The sequence below is a fragment of the Sminthopsis crassicaudata genome, chromosome 2 (assembly GCF_048593235.1).
Source record: "Sminthopsis crassicaudata isolate SCR6 chromosome 2, ASM4859323v1, whole genome shotgun sequence".
In the NCBI taxonomy this organism is placed as follows: Eukaryota; Metazoa; Chordata; class Mammalia; order Dasyuromorphia; family Dasyuridae; genus Sminthopsis; species Sminthopsis crassicaudata.
The window spans coordinates 315,676,013-315,697,384 of record NC_133618.1 but is presented as its reverse complement, the minus strand read 5'-3'; the positions used below and the strand labels follow the sequence as shown (position 1 = coordinate 315,697,384).

At 36.7% G+C, this 21,372-nt stretch overlaps 1 protein-coding gene across 2 annotated transcripts in view; it reads right to left on the bottom strand.

Moving 5' to 3' along the window:
* The window catches only part of HEATR4 (HEAT repeat containing 4), an 83,740-nt gene extending 62,630 nt beyond the window's left edge, over positions 1 to 21,110 (bottom strand). For both annotated transcript variants that reach the window (XM_074290073.1, XM_074290074.1), the window contains exons 1-4: positions 21,025 to 21,110; positions 10,586 to 11,538; positions 3,550 to 3,740; positions 2,616 to 2,756 (exon numbers count right to left, since the gene is read on the bottom strand). In XM_074290073.1, the coding sequence (XP_074146174.1) occupies positions 2,616 to 2,756; positions 3,550 to 3,740; positions 10,586 to 11,457 (1,204 nt within the window). In that variant the 5' untranslated portion in view covers positions 11,458 to 11,538; positions 21,025 to 21,110. The remainder of the gene's footprint in view (positions 1 to 2,615; positions 2,757 to 3,549; positions 3,741 to 10,585; positions 11,539 to 21,024) is intronic.
* Positions 21,111 to 21,372: the final 262 nt, after the last annotated feature.

The following is a 21,372-nucleotide window of genomic DNA, read 5'->3' as shown; positions in this document are numbered from 1 at the left end:
CCATATGCCTAAGAGTGACATCAACAACATGGTGGCTCAATAGAAATATTGGGGCAGGGTTAAGGTAAAAATAATAATTATGTCATACATACGAAGTACAGAGGAAGAATAGATACAGAAGCATTAGAGAGGAGAGGAGGGCTTAAAGTCCTGAAAACCTACTCACATAGGGACTGAATTAAATATACAACACTACATTTATGCCATGAAGTATATAACACCCTCCAAAATCTATAAAGAAATAAAGGGAGAGGAATGGGCCCATGGGGAAGCAAAGGGTAAAGGAATATGACAATGGAGGAATCCAAAGGTGAGGGGAGATTAAGTAATAGCAAGGAAAGTTAGGAGCAGAATTAAAGCAAATAGTAAGCAAGGAATAGGAAATATATTTGTGTGTCTATGTGTGGAGGTATGCATGTATATGTATGTATGTGTATGTATATATCTACTTAGATATATTTATAAGTATCCTGTCTTAACTATAGCTTGCTTGGAGATACTAGGGGGGATAAAAGAGAGAAAAAAGAATAAGGTCAAAAAGTGCACAGCAGAGAACCAAAAAACAATTTACAAGGAAGTAAAAAAAAAGGTGGACACTCATGAATATCATTTATACACACACACACACACACACACACACACACACACACACACACACACACACTTTCTTGAACTGGTATTTGTTATTATATATTTTGAATCCTCTCTGATGTTCTGCTGGGCACATGACAATGTTCTCTTTTATTTCATTTTGTTTTGTATTCCTTTTCTGTTTTACTCTACTCTTTTCTCAAGGTTCCATGAGAACTCAACCTGCGAGTATATGTGCAAGTCCAGGGAGCTTGTTACATCATTACCACAGGTATGTTCTTCATACATTAACTGGAGGGAATCTTGTTAATCATCTTTCCATCCAATTCAATGAAAATTTTCCTCTATATCTTCCATTATTGGTTTTTAAATATCCTGAGATATCTATATGAAGTTTTCCATCTGTTATCTTGTTATAAAGATTAGCCCACCTCCTCTCCTGGTCATAGGCTCATGGTATGATCATAGACCTAGAAAAGGGACATTTCAGGGCATCTGGTGTAATCTACTCATTTTATAGTTGAAGGAGGTTGAGTCTGACTTGCATCCATCAGCATCATGCTTGTTTTTTATGTTCTGTCTTCTGAGTAAGAATTTTACTTGAATGTTTCTCCAATATTTCTACAATATCTGACTTCCACGGATGCAACTGCAACCATTCCATTACTTGGTAGTTTTCAAGAGCTGCTGTGATCAAAACATTTATCACCTCTTTGTCAGCAACTTGGGGATGAGCCACTCGGAACTGAATCTACTAAGGTTGGTCCTTGGACAACAGAAATGCCTGGGCTCCTTATAAAAGCCTTTGCAGATTGATAGAATCAGCCAGGCCTTGTATTGTGCTGGTATGACTTTAAGAGTTCAGGCTTATCTCCACTACCTCATCATGAGTGGAGAACTAAAAAAAAAAATACTACTGGAAATATAGAGGAGAATCTTATATTCACTAAGCAACATTTTTAAAAAATAATTTTTAAACTTCTTGGAATTACATGTGTTAAATGTACAAATAAGTGCATGAGAAAAATAGGAAAGATAAGCAAAATTAAATAAACCCAGGAGACAATACACAACTTTATGAATTTCCATTACTTGCCAAGTGTTGACCTCCATCCCAAAAGATATGCATATTGTCTTCAAGATAAATATACCCACATTATCTTTATTTTCATGATTTTTTTATATATAATATGGATATGATGTTATTGTTGCTATCTAACTCCAAAGTTGTAATGAATGTGTATATTATTGTTTTGGTTCTCTCCTTTCTTCATTTTACCTCATTTTATTGCTCTTTGGCCTATGACATCTTGTGGAAATCTATACATAAGCTATATTACTATCACATTCTGAGATGTCTCTGATAGAACACTGGACAGTGGCAAAAATAGGTCTAAGATAGTGATTCGGGAAAGAAGGGGTGTTAGTATTCCTAAGACTGTCCTAAGTCCATGTAAGCCCAAAAGTTAGAGAACTGGATTACAAAATAAATTACAAATGAGGGATATTGTCGTTTTGGGAGTTAGTTCATTTTAACAAACTAACTGCAATTCTTTTTGATCAAGGCAGTTGTTACTGCCCTGATTTATCTCTTCACAACCTGACATTCCTCTCTAGATAGATTTGTCTACCTAGATGTGCTTTTGGTTAGGGTGGCCCAGAAACGAAGACTGAAAGGGGATCAGCCCAAAGGACAAGACCAGAATACGGGACTAAGATAGCAACTTCCCAATAAATGCTTTACTTAATATGAGACCTGCCTCTTCTTTTATGATTGGTTTTGAGCAATTTGGTTTATAGATAGTTTTATCTCAATTAGGTACATTGTTAACTATTGAGAATTTTTTTAAGCTTTCATATATAGAATATTAATGAAGATGATGATTTAGTATTGATGGGAAGGAATCAAGTTAACTACCCTTGGCTGTCCTGGCCTAGGGCCAGTGACTTTAAATAATCACCCATATTGCTAGAAGTATTGCTTCTAACATCACCAGCCCACCTTTAAATGGCTCCCTTCTTACCTCTTTGAAGTTGTGGCTCATAATTCCATTCTTCTGGACCTTTTGGGAAGGCCTTTGGCAAGTGTTTACAGTAGTGGTTGAGGTTTTCCAAAACGATTTCATCATCCTTCATTCCACTCTGATGGATGATGTGAATCAAGTCTGAGTGAGAATTAAAACAGCCAATCATAGTGGGACCTTTTTTTTACTCTTTCCTCCATATCCCTCCTCCCTCCACTCTTCCAATTTTCCTGGCTCAGTGATCATGTCTGGTTTCTAGCTCCCCTAAAGACTTGAGGAGAATCTTTCAAGGTGTCTACAATTGGGGATGACAAAGCTGCAGGAAGAATTGGGATGGGAAATGGCAATAAAGATCATGAGAATGTGGAGGTGTCACTCCCAGTACAAATTAGCATATAAGGATATGATCTGTTTTATCTATGAGATTAGTTCTGTGTTCATATCCAAATGGCTTTAGCAAGAGACAGTCTTTCTGGTTCATAGTTGCCAGATGTTTTAAAAATACGCCATTTCAAGAACATCTCTGAGAGCCAGTTTTGATTGGTTCTCAGCAAGGCCAAAGAGAGCAGGCTTAAATAGGGTACCATATGGGACCCCAGGGTAGTTAAGGAGCAGAATGAAGAGTTTGGGTAGGCAAGGGCCAGAAATATCAGAAAATAATGGAAGGACATTGATAGGGGAAGAAGAGGAATATTCAAAATATTATACCCAAGATTAGTCTCCATATGAGGAAGTGGAATGATCAAGAAGAAATCACTATCCAATTGCTTCTGATTACATCTACTTGAGATAGAATCCTCCAAACTGGAGTCATCCAGGGATAGAATCATTCTCATGATCATAGCAGAGACAAACTAGGAACTCTTGACTTGGCTCATGGCCCCCGAATCTCTTTGCGTGCCTCACCCCAATACCAAGGGCCTGGCTCTCTTACCAAAGTAAATCTCCTGTTCAAAGGCATTGTCGGTGGAGTAAGCATACTTCCCAGCTCTGGGATTTATCTGCTGAAATTTTTGTACTGGTGGGACCCGGAGGAGGCTCCGTTCAGTGATTATATCCTCAACGGTCTTATTGGTGCCCACCGTTATCTCAGGTTTCTTCTTCAATGGTAGGTAAGCAGGAATTCTTGGCAGAGGAAAGGAATGGAGGAGGAATAAGTATTTTGTGGAGAGAGAATGGGCAGAGAAAGAAGCTTCCTGTCGGGATGGTTATCACTGACCACTACCAGGAACTCTTACCTTTCCAGGATATTAGATCATTCCCCTTGCAAACACGACATGGGAGCTGTGGACGCTCAGGGGAAAGTGCCCACCCAGGTTGTTAGTCTCCTTAATGAACAGAGTGGTAGAACAGGAGCCAAGAAGACCTGTGTTCAAATCTGTCCTCAGACACTTACTAGCCACTGAAACCATAGGCAAGTCACTTAATTTCTGTCTGCCTCAGTTATCTTATCTGTAAAATGGGGATGACAGTAGCACCTACCTCTCAGGATTGAGATGAGAGACATAATGTTTATAAAGTACTTTGTAAACAAAGCACTAAATAAATTCCAGTAATATTATCCCAGCAATTTCATTTTCCCTATTAAGAGAACCCTATGTTATTTATCATTAATATTTAGTCTTTTTACACATGGTAAGGTTGACCCACTTGTTCCAGGGGTTTGTGTACCAATATTTCTGTCATGAATCATTTGGGATGATAAGGTCATAGCTAGAGAGAACATCAGATGTCCAAACCCTCAATTTTGCAGTTAAGGAAATTGAGGTCAGAGAGGACAAGTGCAGTGACATTCTGCTTAGTGTTTCTTGCCTGAAATATTTTTAAGCTTAATCTGCATGATTATCTCCATCACTCAGCACAGCGCCTGGTACATTTGTTGTTGTGCAGTCATTTCAGTTGCGTCTGGTCAATAGCTGGGTTTTTTTTTTTTTTGGCAAAGATCCTAGAGTGGTTTGTCATTTCTCCTCTAGCTCCTTTTAAAAGATGAGGAAACTGAGGCAAACAGAACGAAGTGATTTGTTCAAGGTTTTACAATTAAGGTCTGTGGTCAAATTTAAACTTAGGTTGCCTAGCACTCTTTCCACTGTATCACTTAGATACCCCTCATAGTACAATGCGCACCTAGCTCCCTTGATTCAATTCAATTCAACAAGGGTTTATTTAATGAGAATTTACTATGTACCAAGAACTGTCATCAAGAATACAAAAGCAAAACAAAGATTGTCCAAGCACTCTAGATCTTAAGGTTCTGAAAGAATAGGATAAAAATCATTGTCTCTTCACCCTTCCTTAAACCTCCCTCTCTCTAACTTTCCTATTTCTGTTGAAGGTACCACCATTCTTTCAGGCACCCAGCTTCACAACCTGAGAGTCATTCTTGACTTCTCAGAATCTCTGATCCCAGTTAGTAGTAAATTGCCAAATCTTATCATTTTGACATCTATACAATTCCACTCCCTAGGCTTCTACCCCAGTTGTTGTTTAGCCATTTCATCATTTCCTGATCCATTTTGGGGTTTACTGGAAAAGGATCAGGGAAGGTCTCTTGTGGAACTGAGTTAGGAATTCTAAAAAGGAAAAGAGAAGGGGCAGTGTTCTAGATATATAGGGATAGTTAATCCCAAAGTATGAAAATAGGATAAGGAAGATTTTTTTGAGGAAGAATAAGTAGACTACGGTGACTAAACACAAAATGAATGAAAATAATGAGCGATAAACCTGAAATGGTAGTTTAAAGCCAGTTTATAAAGGTCTTTATTTACAAATACAGAAATTTGTATTTGCTCCTAAGAGCAATGGGAAGTTACTGGAGCTTTTAGAAATACTCAGACTGGTGTCTTAGGAAAATCATTTTGACAGCTGAGTGGAAGATGGGTTGGAGAGGGGAGAAAGTTGAGTGAGGGAAACCAATGAAGAGATTACTGTACCAGTAATATAAATGAGAGATAATAAAGGCCTGTACTGGGGCAGTAGGGGGCAGCTAGATGGTGCAGTAGATAGAACACAGGACCTGGAGTTAGGAAGACTTTGTGAGTTCAATTCTGGCCTCAGAATTGATCATTAGCTATGTGACCCTAATAAGTCACTTACTCTTTGTTAGCATTAAAACAACAATACAAAAAATCCCAAGGTTTGGGACAGTGTCTCCCCAGTCCAAGTAAACAGAGCTCAACTTTAAAATAAAGTTCAAAGGCAAGAAATAAGTTTGAAAAAATGAGCAAATAACAACAACAAAAATAATTTCATGGCAGTAAAAACCAAAACACAAACTCAGAAGAAGTCAACAATGTGAAAACAGCTATAAATAAAGCTTTAAAGAAAAATGCTAATTGGATTCAAGCCCATTAATAATTCCTGTAAAAGGTAAAGCTACAAGAATGATAGAGGAAAAATTGTGAAAAGAAATGAAAATTATGCAAGACAATTATGAAAAGAGATTATGCAAGACAATTATGAAAAGAGAAAGAACAGATTGATAAAAAAGAGGCAGGACCTTAAGAAACACAAATTCAAATGGTAAAGAAGGCACAAATATCCACTAAAGAAAATAAGTCCTTAAAAAGCAAAATTGGCTAACTTGGTGGTAGTGGTGGGGAAGTGTAAAATCTCACTAAAGAAAAATAATTACTTAAAAATTAGAATTAGGAATGAAAGCTAATGATTCTGTAAGATATCAAGAAACAATAAAACAGTTTCAGGCGTGGGAGGGTAGGGGGGGTGGGGCAGAGCCAAGATGGCAGAGTGAAGCAAAGAAATTACTCAAGCTTTTTCAATTTCCCTCTAAAATCACATGAAACCAAGACTACAGAGTCTAGAATAACAAAATCTATAAAGGGATGAAATAAAACTATGCTCCAGCTCAAGGTAGGACTTCAAAAAAGGTCAGTTTCACTGGGGTAAAAGGATATTTAGATGGTGTAGGGGAAAGATCTTAATCACAGCAGATCAGTAACCAAGACCCTCTAGGGTCCTGTCAGTAAATGAGTGGGGGCAGCCTCTAGTCCCAGTACAGAAAGCAAAGTGCCAGCCCAAGGCAACAACAGCTGGGACTGGGTCAGGCTACACCTTGCTGTGAGCACACCAAAGTAAAATAGATTAAGGAGTAGAAAAAGGATAGGGAGAAAAGTCAAGAGGAGGTTAAAAATGGGATAAAATAGATCACATGAAGAGCACAAAAGACCTATTACAGTAGGGGGAAAGGAGAGAGGTGGTAAGCATTGTCTGAAGCTTAATTTCATTAGTTTTGGCTCAAAGAGGGAAAAACATTCACTTAGTTGGATATAGAAATTTATCTTTCTCTATAAGGAATTAGAGGAGAAAGGGGAAATAAAAGGGAGGGGACTGGATAGAAAGAAGGGCAAAACACAAGAAGAAAGGGGTAAGAGAAGAGAGGAGAGGGAGATTGAGAGAGGAGTTAGTGAGAAACAAAACTCTACTAAGGAGGGACAAGGTGGAAAGAGAGAAAATAGGACATAGGGAATTGTGGATGGAGGTTATATACAGCTGGTAATCAAAACTGAATGTGACTGGAATAAACTCTCCTATAAAATGGAAACAGATAGCAAAGTAGATTAAAAACCAGAATCCTACAATATGCTGTTTATGAAAAACACATTTGAAATAAAGAGATATGTATAGAATAAGAGTAAAAGACTGGAGCAGAATTTATTATGCTTCAGCTAAAGCCAAAAAAGTAGGGGTAGCAATTATAACCTCAGAGAAAACAAAAGCAAAAATAGATCTAATTAAAAGAGATAAGAAAGGAAACTACATCTTATTAAAGGATACTATGGACCATGAAATAGTATCAATACAAAGCAAATATGCACCAAGTAGTATAATATTCAATTTCTTAGAGAAGATGTTAAGGCAGTTACAGGAAGATTTAGATAGCAAAATTATACTAGTGGGGGACCTTAACCTCTCCCTCTCAGAATTATATAAATCTAATTATAAAATAAACAAGAAAGAAATTAAGGAGCTTACGAAAATATTTAAAAACTTAAGGTATGATAAACCTCTGGAGAAAACTGAATAGGGGTAAAAAGGAATATATCCTTTTCTCAGAAGTACATGGCACCTATGCAAAAATAACCATGTATTAGGGCATAAAAACCTGACAATCAAATACAGAAAGGCAGAAATAGCGCATACATCCTGATAAAATGATGCAATAAAAATTACATTCAACAAAGGACCAGGGAAAGATAGACTAAAAACCAATCGGAAATTAAATAATCTAATTATAAAGAATAACTGGGTCAAACAACAAATTATAAAAACAATAATTTCATCCAAGAGAATACCAAAATTTATGGGATGAAGCCAAAGCAGATTTTTTAGAAGAAATTTTATATCTCTAAATTGTTCTATGAATAAAACTAAAAAAGAATAGCGCAAAGAATTGGGCATGCAATTAGAAAAGCTAGAAAAATAATACACTTTAAAACCCCCAATTAAATACCAAATTAGAAATTCTAAAAATAGGAGAAAGCAATAAAATTGAAAGTAATAAAACTATTGAAATAATAAAATTAAGAGTTGGTTTTATGATAAAACCAATATAATTAATTTTTGTTTAATTTGATCAGAAAAAGGAAAGGAAAAAACAAATAACCAGCATCAAAAATGAGAAGGGTGAACTTACCACCAATGAAGAAGAAATTAAAGCAATAATTAGGAGCTATTCTCTCCAACTGTTTATCAACAAATCTGACAGTCTAATTGAAATGGATGGATATTTACAAAACTTTAAATTGCTTAGATTAGCAGAAGAGAAAATAATTACTTAAATAGCCCTATATTAGAAAGAGTAGTCTTCATATGAACATGACCCATAATAGATTTCCCCAAGCAAAGCAAGAGAATCAACAGTGTTAGGGATATGGCATTTTCCTCCCAAACTCCTCTGAAGGAACATGCTTTGTTCCATTGCCTTTCTTCAAGGAAACCTTTCCTCTCAATAGAGGTGGAGGTGAGTCTTAGTGATTATAAAGAGAATCAGAACTGGGAAAGCATGGCTCCTACCTATTTACAATGTGGAAACCAACTAGAGAGAGGAGCTAGTTCTCTCAGGATTGTGAATTCCTTTTCTCTTCTCTTTGGGTTAAGAAGTCTCATCTGTTAATCACAGTCTGCTCTGATAAACCTGCCTGAGTGTTAATAACTCTCTGGGCATCTACAAGAGACATTTTATAGGAAACTGGTTCTTACCAGTAGATATCTACTTACCAGTAGATATTTCCAGGGGGGGGGTATCTGTTTAACACACTGGTGAAGTTAACACACATAAAATGCCCATTCTGTGGCAGGCACTGTATTAAATAAGCTACTATAAATTTTCTCTTGTAAAAATGTTGGGCTACATTAGTACAAAGCCACCTGGTTGATTAAATTAGTACCAGTCTAGCATGGTGAAGAGAGTATTGAACTTGGAGTCAGTAAAACCAAATGAGTTTGAACCTCACCTCATTAGCTTACCAGATATATTCACTTGGCAATTATCAAATTAGCACAAGAGATGAGATATTTCGAGTCTTTGACATTTAAAAAATTCCAGATAGATAAATGCTAGCTGTAATTAACCTCTTAATATTAAAAATATTAGTTTAACCTCAAGGTTAAAGGTGGCTCAGTGGATAGAGTCAGGAAGATTCATCTTCCTGAGTTTAAACCTGGCCTCTTACTTCCTGTGTGACCCTGGGCAAGTCACTTAATCCTTTTTACCTCAGTTTCCTCAACTGTGAAATCAGCTGCAGAAGGAAATGACAACCACCCCAGTATTTCTGGCAAGAAAACCTAAAAAAAGGAGGTCATAAAAGTTGAACAGCAGTAACAACAAATTTAGTCTCTCTGGTCCTTAAGTTTCCTCATCTGTAAAATGAGGATATTGAATTTGGTAAACTCTAAGGTCATCTATCTCTAAATTTATGATCCTGTAGCCTACTGATAATTCTGGGGGCTCCTGCCAGTAAATGAGACTCGTTGATATTGGAATTCTCTGAGGGGTATAATCCCCAAGGGAAGCTGGTTTCTTTCGGTGGTAAATGACATACCCATTGCATGAACCTTGGAAAATCATAATCGCATCATATCAACCTTAGAAATACAGTTTTGGAATAAAAATCCCTCTCTCTGAGAAATTAAAGGAAGTTGATTCAAACAGTTGTATGGACCTTCAGTTCAGATTGTGTGATTCAATCAAAACCTGTCATTCAGGGCCTTTCACAATTAGATTGCATTATTTCTTCTCTATCTTGTTCCCATTACTCAGATGTTGCCAATGAAACATCTACTTTCTACCTCCAGGACTCTCCTCTTTACCTAGTTAAGGGAATGTAAATAGCAATTGTTTCTGTTTTGGTCAGAAACTCTGAGGATCTTCCCCTTCTGAGTTTTTTTTTTTTATCAGACTAGGTAAAAGAGGGCTTTCTCTACTTCATGTCTTATCTAGCCTTAATCACTGAATGGACTTCAGTCAAACAGAATCTGTTAAAAGATTTTAGCTTAAAAAGCCAAGGTTTCCCACGGCATCCAGATCCATGTCCAGTCATCTTTTTTTTTTTTTTTTTTTAATTTATATTATGTGATTCAAGGTTTTATTGCATAATATCCATTTCTAGGAATTACTTTCTAACAGTGAAAATATTCTGCTAAATGATGGTTACCAGTACAAGTCTCAACAACAAATAAGGTTTTTTTTGTTTTTTTTTTTCACGTCCAGTCATCTTGATCTAGATCTTGCCACTGGGCCCAGATGGCTCTGGAGGGGAAAGTGAGGCAGGTGACCTTGCACAGCCCTCCCTGCAAATCATAGTATCATCTTCCTGAAGTCTTGGTCCTGTTCAAGAATAAAGAACCAATAATAACAACAGTTATCAGAGCCTACGTGGCTTGCTTTCAAACCCACCCTTAGAGAAGAGAGTAAAAACTACCAAACACAGCCTTGGAGCCTCGAGCGGGAATACCTGAAATAAACCGGAAGCAGTAACTCTGGTTTATTTCCTTCTAGGGTCGAAGTGCCGGCGTCCACACCCTCTAACTCGGCTATCTCTTCGGCCTCCAGCTGAGCCACCAGCTCCAGGTCGCTAGGAGAAGAAAGCTCATCCCGGATATGGCTCCAGTCGTACTGATGTTTCAGGTAATTCTGCCACTTGCCTCCGGTCCGCTGCACTTTCTTGTTTTGGATCCATCGAGCTGTGCGCTTGCTCAGCTTTTTGAGCACAATGTTCTCCCATCCTCTGGCCTCCTTCTCGGCTGGTTTAAGCCACGTGTCCCTTTGGTCCCCTTTCCAGTCGGTGGTGGGCTCCAGAATTGTCGATTGGGACTCCATAATCTCGGACGCGGGACAGGAGAAAGAGCGAGCCAGAGCGTCACTGGGTGAGCTTTCTTTCCTGGAATGTCTCGGTTTGTATTTCTTTGGGCCCTTCATTCCTTTGGTTATTGGTTGGAGGGCCGGTAAGGGTGGCAGGTCCATTAGAGATGGAAACAACTGCGGGCTGAATTTGGGAGCTTTCCGAGCTTGGAACTCGTTGCCCTTAGAGACGATGTTTTCTGTGCTGTAGATGTGGTCAAAGTTATACTGGCTGAAGGACAGGCTGGGCAGGCCCCACTGCTGCAGCACTTCTTTGGAGAAGGAGAAGTCTGCAGACGCCTGCTTAAGGTATTGCTTCTTCAGGCGAGCACAGTGCCGGGAGTTGCTGGGGGAAACTGATGGGACACCCGAGAACGAGTCATGCTTGTTCCCTGACTTCAAATGGTAAAATGCCGGGTTGTATCCGAGTCGATTGCAGGTATGCTTGTCCTGGGAATTGGAGGCAGCGGAATCGGGGGCTTGCATGCTGTTCCGGAGCAAATACTTCTGAAAGCACCACCGGGTCAGGTCTAAGGGGCCAGGGCTGGATCAGAGACACCAAGGAACCTGCCGATACAGAGCAAAGCACAAGATGGAATAATGCATCCCGTAATAGGAAGGAAAACAGCCCAGAGACATTCTAGAACTCCGACCCAGGCGCTGGATCAGAGAAGTGGGGGTGATGGGGGTGAAACCACTTGGTTTGTCAGATGTGGACAGTGTGCAGTTTTTTTTATTACTATTTAGTTGTGTCTGACTCCCACAGACCACTTACACGCTAATGCTTGCTGTCCATGGGTTTTCTTGGCAAAGATTACTGGATGGTTGGGTACTTTTCTAGCGGATTCTGGTTAAGGCCTATAACTTCTGCTTGCCTCCATCTCAACAACTCTAAAATGGGAATAATAACCCCGATCTTTCAGGATTATTAAACATCAAATTAGGTAATATTTGTGAAATGTGTTGTAAACTTTTAATATATGTTAGCAATTAAGTTATTACAAAATTAGGTGTCAGGTAAAAGATTAAGTGACTGAAGAAACCCAGGCTTAAGCTTCAGGGCTTATTGTTTTATTAAACAACACATGTTAATTGCCTAACAATTCTAGACCAAGCCTTCTCAGCCTTGGCCTTTATACATCAAGAGATGTATAAATGATTGTATCATTAGGCCGTCAATTTCTAATTGGAGGAAAGGTTAGAGGCTTTTCAAGTTGGGAGGAGGGGAGCAAACAAATTCAGTTTCTAGAAATTGGAAAGCGTTATTCTCGGAAGTGCCTTCATTAAATCAAAGATAGAAGGAAACAGAAACTGTACGGGGTCAGTTTCCCGATAAGACACATGGGCTGCTTGAAATGTGTAACTGTGAGAAAATTTCTCCCATCAGTTTTTGGATCTGAGTTTGCAGTTTGGCATAACCTAGGTCCTTAGTGAAGGATCTTTAAGCAACAGGTAGAGGTGGTTTATCTTTCCAGCCACTCAGGGTTAAGTTCAAACAATGCTATAAACTTTTCTCACAATTCCCATAACTGTACAGAGTTTGCTCACAAGACAAGTTGTACTAGAGACATAAATAAATAGAAAGAGAACTGAGCTTGATTCAGAATTGAATCACAAGATATATGCCAGTATGGTTCACTTAATTCTGACAATTCAGTCATGTATTATATGTATTATAATATAAGATATATAATATATAATTATATAAGATATATTGTCACAATATAAGAGTATAATGTATTGTATTGTAGAAGGTATTATATTACTTATTATACAAATGCTTAGCACAGTGCCTGGCACATACTAGGTGCTATATAATAGCTAAAATGCTAGTTGTTATTATTTTTATTTTTGATAAATTCCTTTGTAGAAGTGAGCATCCACAGGTTTGCATATAACATCAAATTATTTTGATGAGGCGTTTTGTTTGGTTGAGTAAAATTTTTTCTTCTTCATTTAAAAAAAATATTTGTTTTAAGGGATGGCTTTCTGGGAACAGGAAAGGGAAGGCATACAAAATCAATATAAAGACAAAAGATATCAATAAAATCTATCAACAAATGTGTAATTTAAATAATTTGATGGAGAAGTAGAGCCAAGATGGCAGAATAAAGGCAGGAACTTGCCCAGCCTCTTCCCTAAACTGCTCCAAATTCCTTTAAATAATGATCCTAAATAAATTTAGCATCAGAATACCCAAAAGATGAAACAGGACATATTCCAGCTGAAGGTAATTTAAAAGCTCAGCAGCAAAGGTCCATAGAACCAGGGTAGGAACCCAGCATGCAATCCCAATGTGGTCTACACCAGCTCTGGGCTAGCCCCACTCTGAGTCAGCAGCAGTCCTGGGGGCTTCCAGATCTTTCAGCCCAGAGACACTAAGGACCACCTGGAAGGTCAGCAAAAGAGAGCTGTAGAACCAGGATAGGAACCCAGCATGCAATCTCAGTGCAGACCATGACAGCACAACTCCAGCCCGGCCCCAGTCCCAGCCCTAACTGGGCCCCAGTGGCAGTGAGACCTCTGAATCAGCAGCAGTCCTGGAGGCTTCTAGACCTCTTTGCCTAGGGACACCAGGGAGGACTCTGAAGGTCAGTGGAGAGGGTCTATGGCAATGAGGCAGGAGTCTGATTTTTTTTTTTTTTTTTAAATAAATTTCACTCAGTTCCCTCTGTTTGAGAAATGAAGCCTTATCAGAGAAACTTGCTTCAATTCTTTTTACAATTACTATTGCTACCTGTATTTCTCCTATTTATTCTTTCTCTCCCACAGGATGTGCTAGCTTAAGCCCTGCCTCAACCCCAGGATCCCAGCAGCAGCAAAGCTGTTGCTTTAGCACACTAGAACTTACAGGTCCAGTGGGGTGGGGACACTTACAATTCCAGGACAGAAAAGGTTGCTTGTAGTTTGGTTCTTAAAAGGATCTATGAAAACAGCTGCACAAAACTTGAAGCTTATGACAGTACACCCTCACCCTGGAAACAGAGCCCTATTTTCACAAAGAATTAAAAGCTGAGTAATAGGCTAGGAAAATGAGCAGACAACAGAAAAAGTTTCTGACTATTGAAAGTTATTATGATGATCAAAACAAACACTCAGAGGATAACAAAGTCAAAGTTTCTACATCCAAATCCTCCAAAAAAATAAAAAAGGATTGGTTTCAGGCCATGGAAGAGCTTAAAAGGGATCTTGAAAATCAAGTAAGAGAGATAAAGGAAAAAAGAATTGAGAGTAGTGCAAAAAGAAATACAAAAAGCTAATGAGGAGAAGAATGTCTTAAAAAGTAAAATTGGCCAATTGGGAAAGGAAGTACAAAAGCTGACTGAGGAAAATAATTCCTTAAAAGATGGAATTGAGCAAATGGAAGTTAATGACTATGAGAAATCAAGATACAATAAAGCGAAACAAAAAAAAAAATGAAGAAATAGGAAAAAATGTAAACTATCTCAATGGAAAAACAATTGACCTGGAAAACAGGTCCAGGAAAGATAATTTAAAAATTATTGTTCTACTAAGTGATGATCAGAAAAAGAGCCTGGACATCATCTTTCAAGAAATTATCAAAGACAGCTGTTCTGAGGGTAAAAGAAAGTTGAAAGAATCCATTGATCACCTCCTGAAAGAGATCCCAAAATGAGACTCCCAGAAATATTATAGTCAAATTCCAGAACATTCAGATCAAGGAGAAAATATTGCAAATATCCAAAAAGAAATAATTCAAGTCTAGTAGAGCCACAGTCAGGATAATATAAGATTTAGCAGCTTCTACATTAAGGACTGGAGGGCTTGAAATATGATATTCAGAGCAATGGAGTTAGGATCACAACCAAGAATCACCTATCCAAGTGAGATATAATATAATAAGTCCTTGAGTATAATCCTTTAGAGAAAAAGGCGGCTATTCAATGAAATAGAAATTTTTCAAGCATTCATGATGAAAAGACCAGAACTGAAAGGAAAATCTGATTTTCAAATACAAGACTGTGAAGAAGCATAAAGAAGTAATCAGGAAAAAGACTTAATAAGGTTTATTTGTCCTTATTCCTACATGGGAAGATAATATTTATAACTCATTAGAACTAATTCATTATTATGACAGTTAGAAGGAGTGTATATACAGAAAGCACAAGTGTGAATTGAATATGAAATAATATTGTTTTTAAAAATGATGAAATTAAGGGGTGAAAGAGGAATGTGCTGGGAGAAAGGGAAAGAGAGAAGTGGAATGGTGCAAATTATCTGCCATAAAAAAAAAAAAAAGGCAAAAAAAGCTTTTAGAGTTGATGGAAAAAGAAGGAGGAGAGGGTGAGTGAGTGAATCTTACTCTCATAAGAGCTGGCTCAAAAAATACATAATATAGGTACAGAAAACCATCTTATCCTACAGGAAAATAGAAAAGAAATGGGATATAGGAATGGGGAGGAGGGTGATAAAAGAGAAGGCATATTGGGGGAGGGAATGATCAGTACCAAAACATTTTTGAGGGACAGGGTGAAAGAGGAGAGAAAGAATAAATGGAGAAATACAGGTAGCAATAGTAATTGTAAAGAATTGAAGCAAGTTTCTCTGCTTCATTTCTCAGAGGGAACTGAGTGAAACTTATAAAAAAATTAAGAGCCATGTCCCAGTTGATCAATGATCCAATTATATGATCTATGCCCACGGGTTATAAATTCATGCATATCCTTTGACCTAACAACACCATTACTAGACATGAATAACAAAAGAGATTTTTTTTTAAAAAAAGGAAAATGATTTGTATGTACAAAAATATTCATAATAGCTCTTTTCTCAGGGCAAAAAAAATTGGAAATCGAGATGTTCATCAATTGGGGAATGGTTCAATAAATTGGTATGTGTTTGTGATGGAATATTATTTTCTGTGGGAAATGATGAGCAGGAAATGATGCTTTCAGAAAAAAAAACAAAAACCTGGAAAGTCTTCCATGAAATCAAACAAAATGAAATGTACTGCATACAAAGTAATAGCAATGTTCTGGGATGACCAGCTGTAAATGACTATTATTCTCAATAGTACAATATCTATGATTACTCTGAAGGACTTATGTTGAACAATCCTATCCATAACTAGAAAAAGAACTGATAGCATCTGAATACAGAGTGAAGTGTTCTCTTTTTCTTAATCTTTTTTGTTTAAACTTAATTTTTCTTGGGGTTTTAATCTTCATGAGGGTGGGAGATCTATTTTCTTTCGCAACTTGACTTTTATGGAAATATTTTGCATAATTTCACATGTGATTTCTTAATTGTAGGTGGGGATAAGAGAGAGAACTTAGAAATAAAAAACTTTAAAAACAAAATGTAAAAATATTGCTTTGGATATAAATGGGGGAAATATTAAATAAATAATATATAAAAAAACACAAAAAAAATTTTGGTGGAACTCCACATGTCCTCTTCCCATTTACTATACCCCTTTCTATCCTGAACAACAATGGCAGACTCAAATACGGCTTTTTATTATGTCATTTACATGTGCACACACATATACAAACATACATATAGGGCTGGGGAAAAATGCTGTTGCATTGAAAATAAATTTCAGACCTTTATTATAAAGATTTTATATCCCCATATAAATCATTCACCAAAAAAAATACAATGGTAATGTAAAACATTCTCCAAAATTAAATTTTACTTACTCTTTAAGTAATTTTACTTCCTCATTTTAAGTTCTCAGTGATTTAAGTTCCTTATTTGACTTGGCCAAGAAAACAGTTAATAAATAATAGGTAGTTCTTAAGTACCAGGTAAATTCATAACTACAAACCGATTTTTTTCTTCTCTCTGGAACTAATAATACTTTCAGACAAGCTTCAGTTTCCTTTTTTTCTCTTAGTCAGTAAAATAACTTTCCTCCCTTGCACTAAAACAACAAATCTATCTAGGAAAAGAAGTGCTATCTTCATTTAACTTTAACAAATTTTTTTCTTATTTTTCCAAATTCTATGAAGTGATATTCCAAAACTCACTAAGATAAGGATTCAAACCACAATTTGGAAATTCTCAGTAGAGAACCTATATTTCTGTCACAAATTTAGTTCTAATTGGTTTACAATGCCATTGATTTCTGCAGACTTGGAATAAAGATTTCCTTCTCTCGTATCTGTATTTTCTGTTACAACTTAAATCAGGGTTAGAAATTCAGAGAAGAGAGCTTTCTGCAGAAAAGTTTTCACTCTTTCCAATCTTTTTTCTTTAACTGATTAGTCCCTGGGGAAAAGTTTACTATATCTAGATAAACACAGTCCCACATGACTTGGCTTCAGGTTGATAGTCTGAACCTGTGAGTGGCTGGAACTGAACAAAGCAGACAAGTCAGGGTGCAAACAGAAGTCTTTCTAACCAGTTTACCCTTGTTTCTCAGAAATAGTCCCATAAACATTGCAGGAGATGTTGAGGCATTATTTTATGAGAGTATTGACAACAGAGTTTTTCTTTAACAATAATTTATTTTCCTGGTGTCTAACGTCAAAGAAGGAAGCTTTGGACTCTAGCTTATCTTTTCTCCACCCAAACCTCAGAGGAAATGCTTAAGCTTTGACAGAATTGTTACAGTATAAAATCAAATATAAAATACAGGATTAAAAATTAATTTCCTCAAGGCCAAAATAAATTATCAGCTGAATCTCTCACAGCTTTAGACTAAATTTCACATAACCTAACTTTCTAAGTCATTCTCAGATTCATGGGAAGATTCCCCCAGGACTCAAATTATAAGAAATTTCTTCAGGGGGAAATCATATGATATATTACTACTAGCATCCAGGGAATAAGGGTGGCTTTTCTATCCCTTCATGTTTATTAATTGTCAAGATTAAATTGAGACAAACTAAGGAAATAAAGTCCAAGTAGTACAATTTATTGGCAAGGCTTACAGTATAAAACAAAACTTCCTCAGTAGGCACAAGGATCCTGAAGAGAGATTTACCAAGTTTTTTTTTTTTTTTTAGTAAAAAACAATCATTATTTTTAGATTTAGGGACTCCCCCCCCCACCAGAGTTTGAGGACTCTAATTGTTGTGTCCATTTGCATTGTACAGTTAGTAATACAATAATCAGTGACTTCTTTAAATTTAAATAATTTACAGGAAAACTAACATAACTCAGGAAAACAAGACAATGTCAATGGCTGTAGAAAATTTTAGCAAGGATATAAAATGGAATCATTTTCATTTTCTCACTTGCTACATGAACTTTACTTCTGTGAAACACAGGGAACTTATCTGTAAAAAGCAAGAATTAGACTAGATCTGTGGCTTGACTTAGAAACCCATAGATTAGGGAAAATTCTGGGAAGATAAAGGTGTAGATTGGTAAATTTCAATCTCTCTAGATGTTCCCCACAAATAGAACAAATTTATGCCTCAGGGCAAACATAGACTGGTGAAAGATCAAGAAAACTTGAGCCAGTACAGGATTCTCCAGATACAGTCTTGAGATCTAAAGAACGACCTCGAGCAGGGGATTAACCTGTGTGAAGTGCAAAAACCTCTGGCCTAGCTCCACAGAAACACTAAGTAAAGACCTCTAAGGCTAGCTGGTTTGGTGTGAAGTCTCTCCCTTCATGACATAAATGTAGTGTTGCCTACTGAATCCATTTCCAATGTGAGTAGGTTTTCAGAACCAGGAGCCTGCCTCCCTGCCTTAATGCCTCCATGTCTATTCTTCCTCTGAACCTCATTTGTATAACATGATTACTATTTTTATTTTAACTCTGCCTATATTTTTGAGCTACTCTATTATTGATTTGAACCTTAAACTTATAATATATATTTCCTATGTAAAAATAACAATTTGTCCATGTTTAAACAGTTTGTCCATGTTGAGTTCCTTAAAATCAATTTTTTATATTGGCTCTTATATGGTAAATTTTCTGTTAGGTACAGGTTTGGTTGTTAAAGTACTGAAAATCTGCAAGTTTGTTGAAGATCCATTTTTTCTCATTCAAAATTATAGATAATTTTTCCGGATATGATATTTTTGGCCACAGGCTTAGTTCTTTTGATTTTTGGCAGATATGATTCCAGGGCCTGTGGTTTTTTATTATAACTGTTGATGAGTCTTATACAATTCTAATTGTAGCTCCAGCATATTTGAATTGTTTTTTTCTTGTTTCTGGCAAAATTTTCTCCATGACCTAGGGATTTTGAAATTTGGCAATAATATTCCTGTATGTTTTCCCCAAAGGATCTTGACGAGGTAGTAATTAGTGGATTTTTTTCTACTTCTGCTTTCTCCTCATGTTTTATCACTCCAAGACAATTTTCAAGGATTATTTCCTGCATTATTGTATCTCTTTTTGGTCACAACTTCATGTCAATGCAATTATTCTTATTTTTCTCTTCTTGAGCTGTTCTTCAGATCTGTCATTTTTCTTTTAAGATGCTTCACATTCTGTTATATTTTTTCATTCTTTATAATCTGTTTTCTTATTTCTTGGTCTCTCTTTTCAAAGAATCATTTTCCTTTTTGAGATTCTGTACCTTCTTTTCTAGTCAGTTGTAGAGGGTCACAGACAATGGGGAAACTCTGGATAAGATGTAAGACCCTTCAACCCAGAGGGAACCAGGGAACCTGCTAACAATGTCTGGTTCAACTCCCCATCTCCCCTAAGGGCTCTTGGCCTTCCTGAGGAGTCAGGGGGCAGTTCACAACCTGTTGTGATTGAAGCAGAGTGATACCAGATGGAAATCTATATATGATAGGAAATTGTTTATGTGGTCCCACATGCTCAGTGTTGTTTTGGTTACGGATATGAGGGTATAAAAAGGAGAAAGACCTTGTAATAAACGGACGGGACTCCATATTTCCACCATCCATCCATCTCATCACTTCTCCACTAAGATGGTATGTTTTTAATCACCCCAGCATGGGGGCTCTAGAAAGCAGGACACAACAGTTGGTTAACTTTTTTTTTTTTTTAATAATCTTGTTTTTCTTGGATGGTTCTTATTTTAATTTTTTTTATATTTTTTCCTCAAGTCTCTCACTTGATTTTTAAATTCTTTTTTGAGTTCTTCTATAAATTCTTTCTGAGAAGGGAGGCATTACATGTTATTCTTTGGGGTAGAAGCTTTCCTTTTTTTTTTTTAAGGAACATGTCCTCCTCTGAAGACGAACCCTAGTTCTTCCCTATTTCCATATGTTTCAATGTTCTGTTTTTTAAAAATAAAAGATAGTAGTGTAAATACCTCTATTCCTGGAGTGGCTGGGGGGTGGGGGTGGGAATGGTGCCTCAAGCTTCCCCTCAGCTCTCCCTGCCCTGACCAGGAACCTGTATGAGTCCAAGTTTTGTCTTTCAATTTTTTACTAATTTCTATTCCTTTCTCTGAGTATTTCTTGTCTCCAATCCAGAAGTCAAATACTGGAAAAATTGACTTCTATCAGTTGATGTTAAAAAGTAAGAAAGTTTTTTTTTTTCTTTTTCGTTAAAAATGAAAAATGTTTTTAAAAAAGAAACCTAATGTTATGGGAATGAAGAGTAGTATGGTATTTTAGATTTACCTTTTGAATGACTTTTTCATAACGTCCTGGCAGAATCAGTACTAACAATTAGTATTTTAAGGTTGCATTAGCTTCCCTGTTTCTGAAGCTGTTTACAGTTGTTTCCAAAGCAACCAGCAACTTATTTTGTGTTCTATCATCTTTGTCAGAATTTAAGGACTTAATCTGAGGACAAATCTGGCTTTATAGCAAATCTCCCTTTAAAAACAAAGAAACAATACCCTCCCCTAAGCAATTGTGTCTCATTTGCTGTGATTTGATTTACTTCAGTCCAAGTTTTGCCTTTCAATTTTTTACTATTTAATTTCTATTCCTTGCTTTGAGTACTTCTTGTCTCTAACCCAGAAGTCAAGTCCTGGAAATATTGACTTCTATCAATTGATATTAAAAAAAAATCTCCTTCTAAGTGAGAAAAAGGTTTGTTTGTTTGTTTGTTTGTTTTCTTTTTCACTGGGAGTGAAAAATGTTTTTAAAAAGAAACCTTATGTTATGGGAATGAAGAGTAGTATAGTGTTTCAGATTTACCTTTTGAGTGACTCTTTTTCACAATGTCCTGGCAGAATCAATACTAACAATTAGTATTTTAAGGTTGCAATAGATTCCCTGTTTCTGAAACTGTTTACAATTGTTTCCAAGCAACCAGCAACTTCTTTTGTGTTCTATCATCTTTATCAGAATTTAAGAACTTAATCTGATTTTATAGCATATCTCCCTTTAGAAACACTCTCCCCTAAGCAGTTGTCTCATTTGCTATGGTTTCATTTACAGTTATATCTTTGACATCATGACTTTCCCTATCTTGGTTTCAATATGTCACAACTTGACATAAGCAATTAAATAGGAATTTGGGAGGAGTTTTGTGGAAGAGGAGCA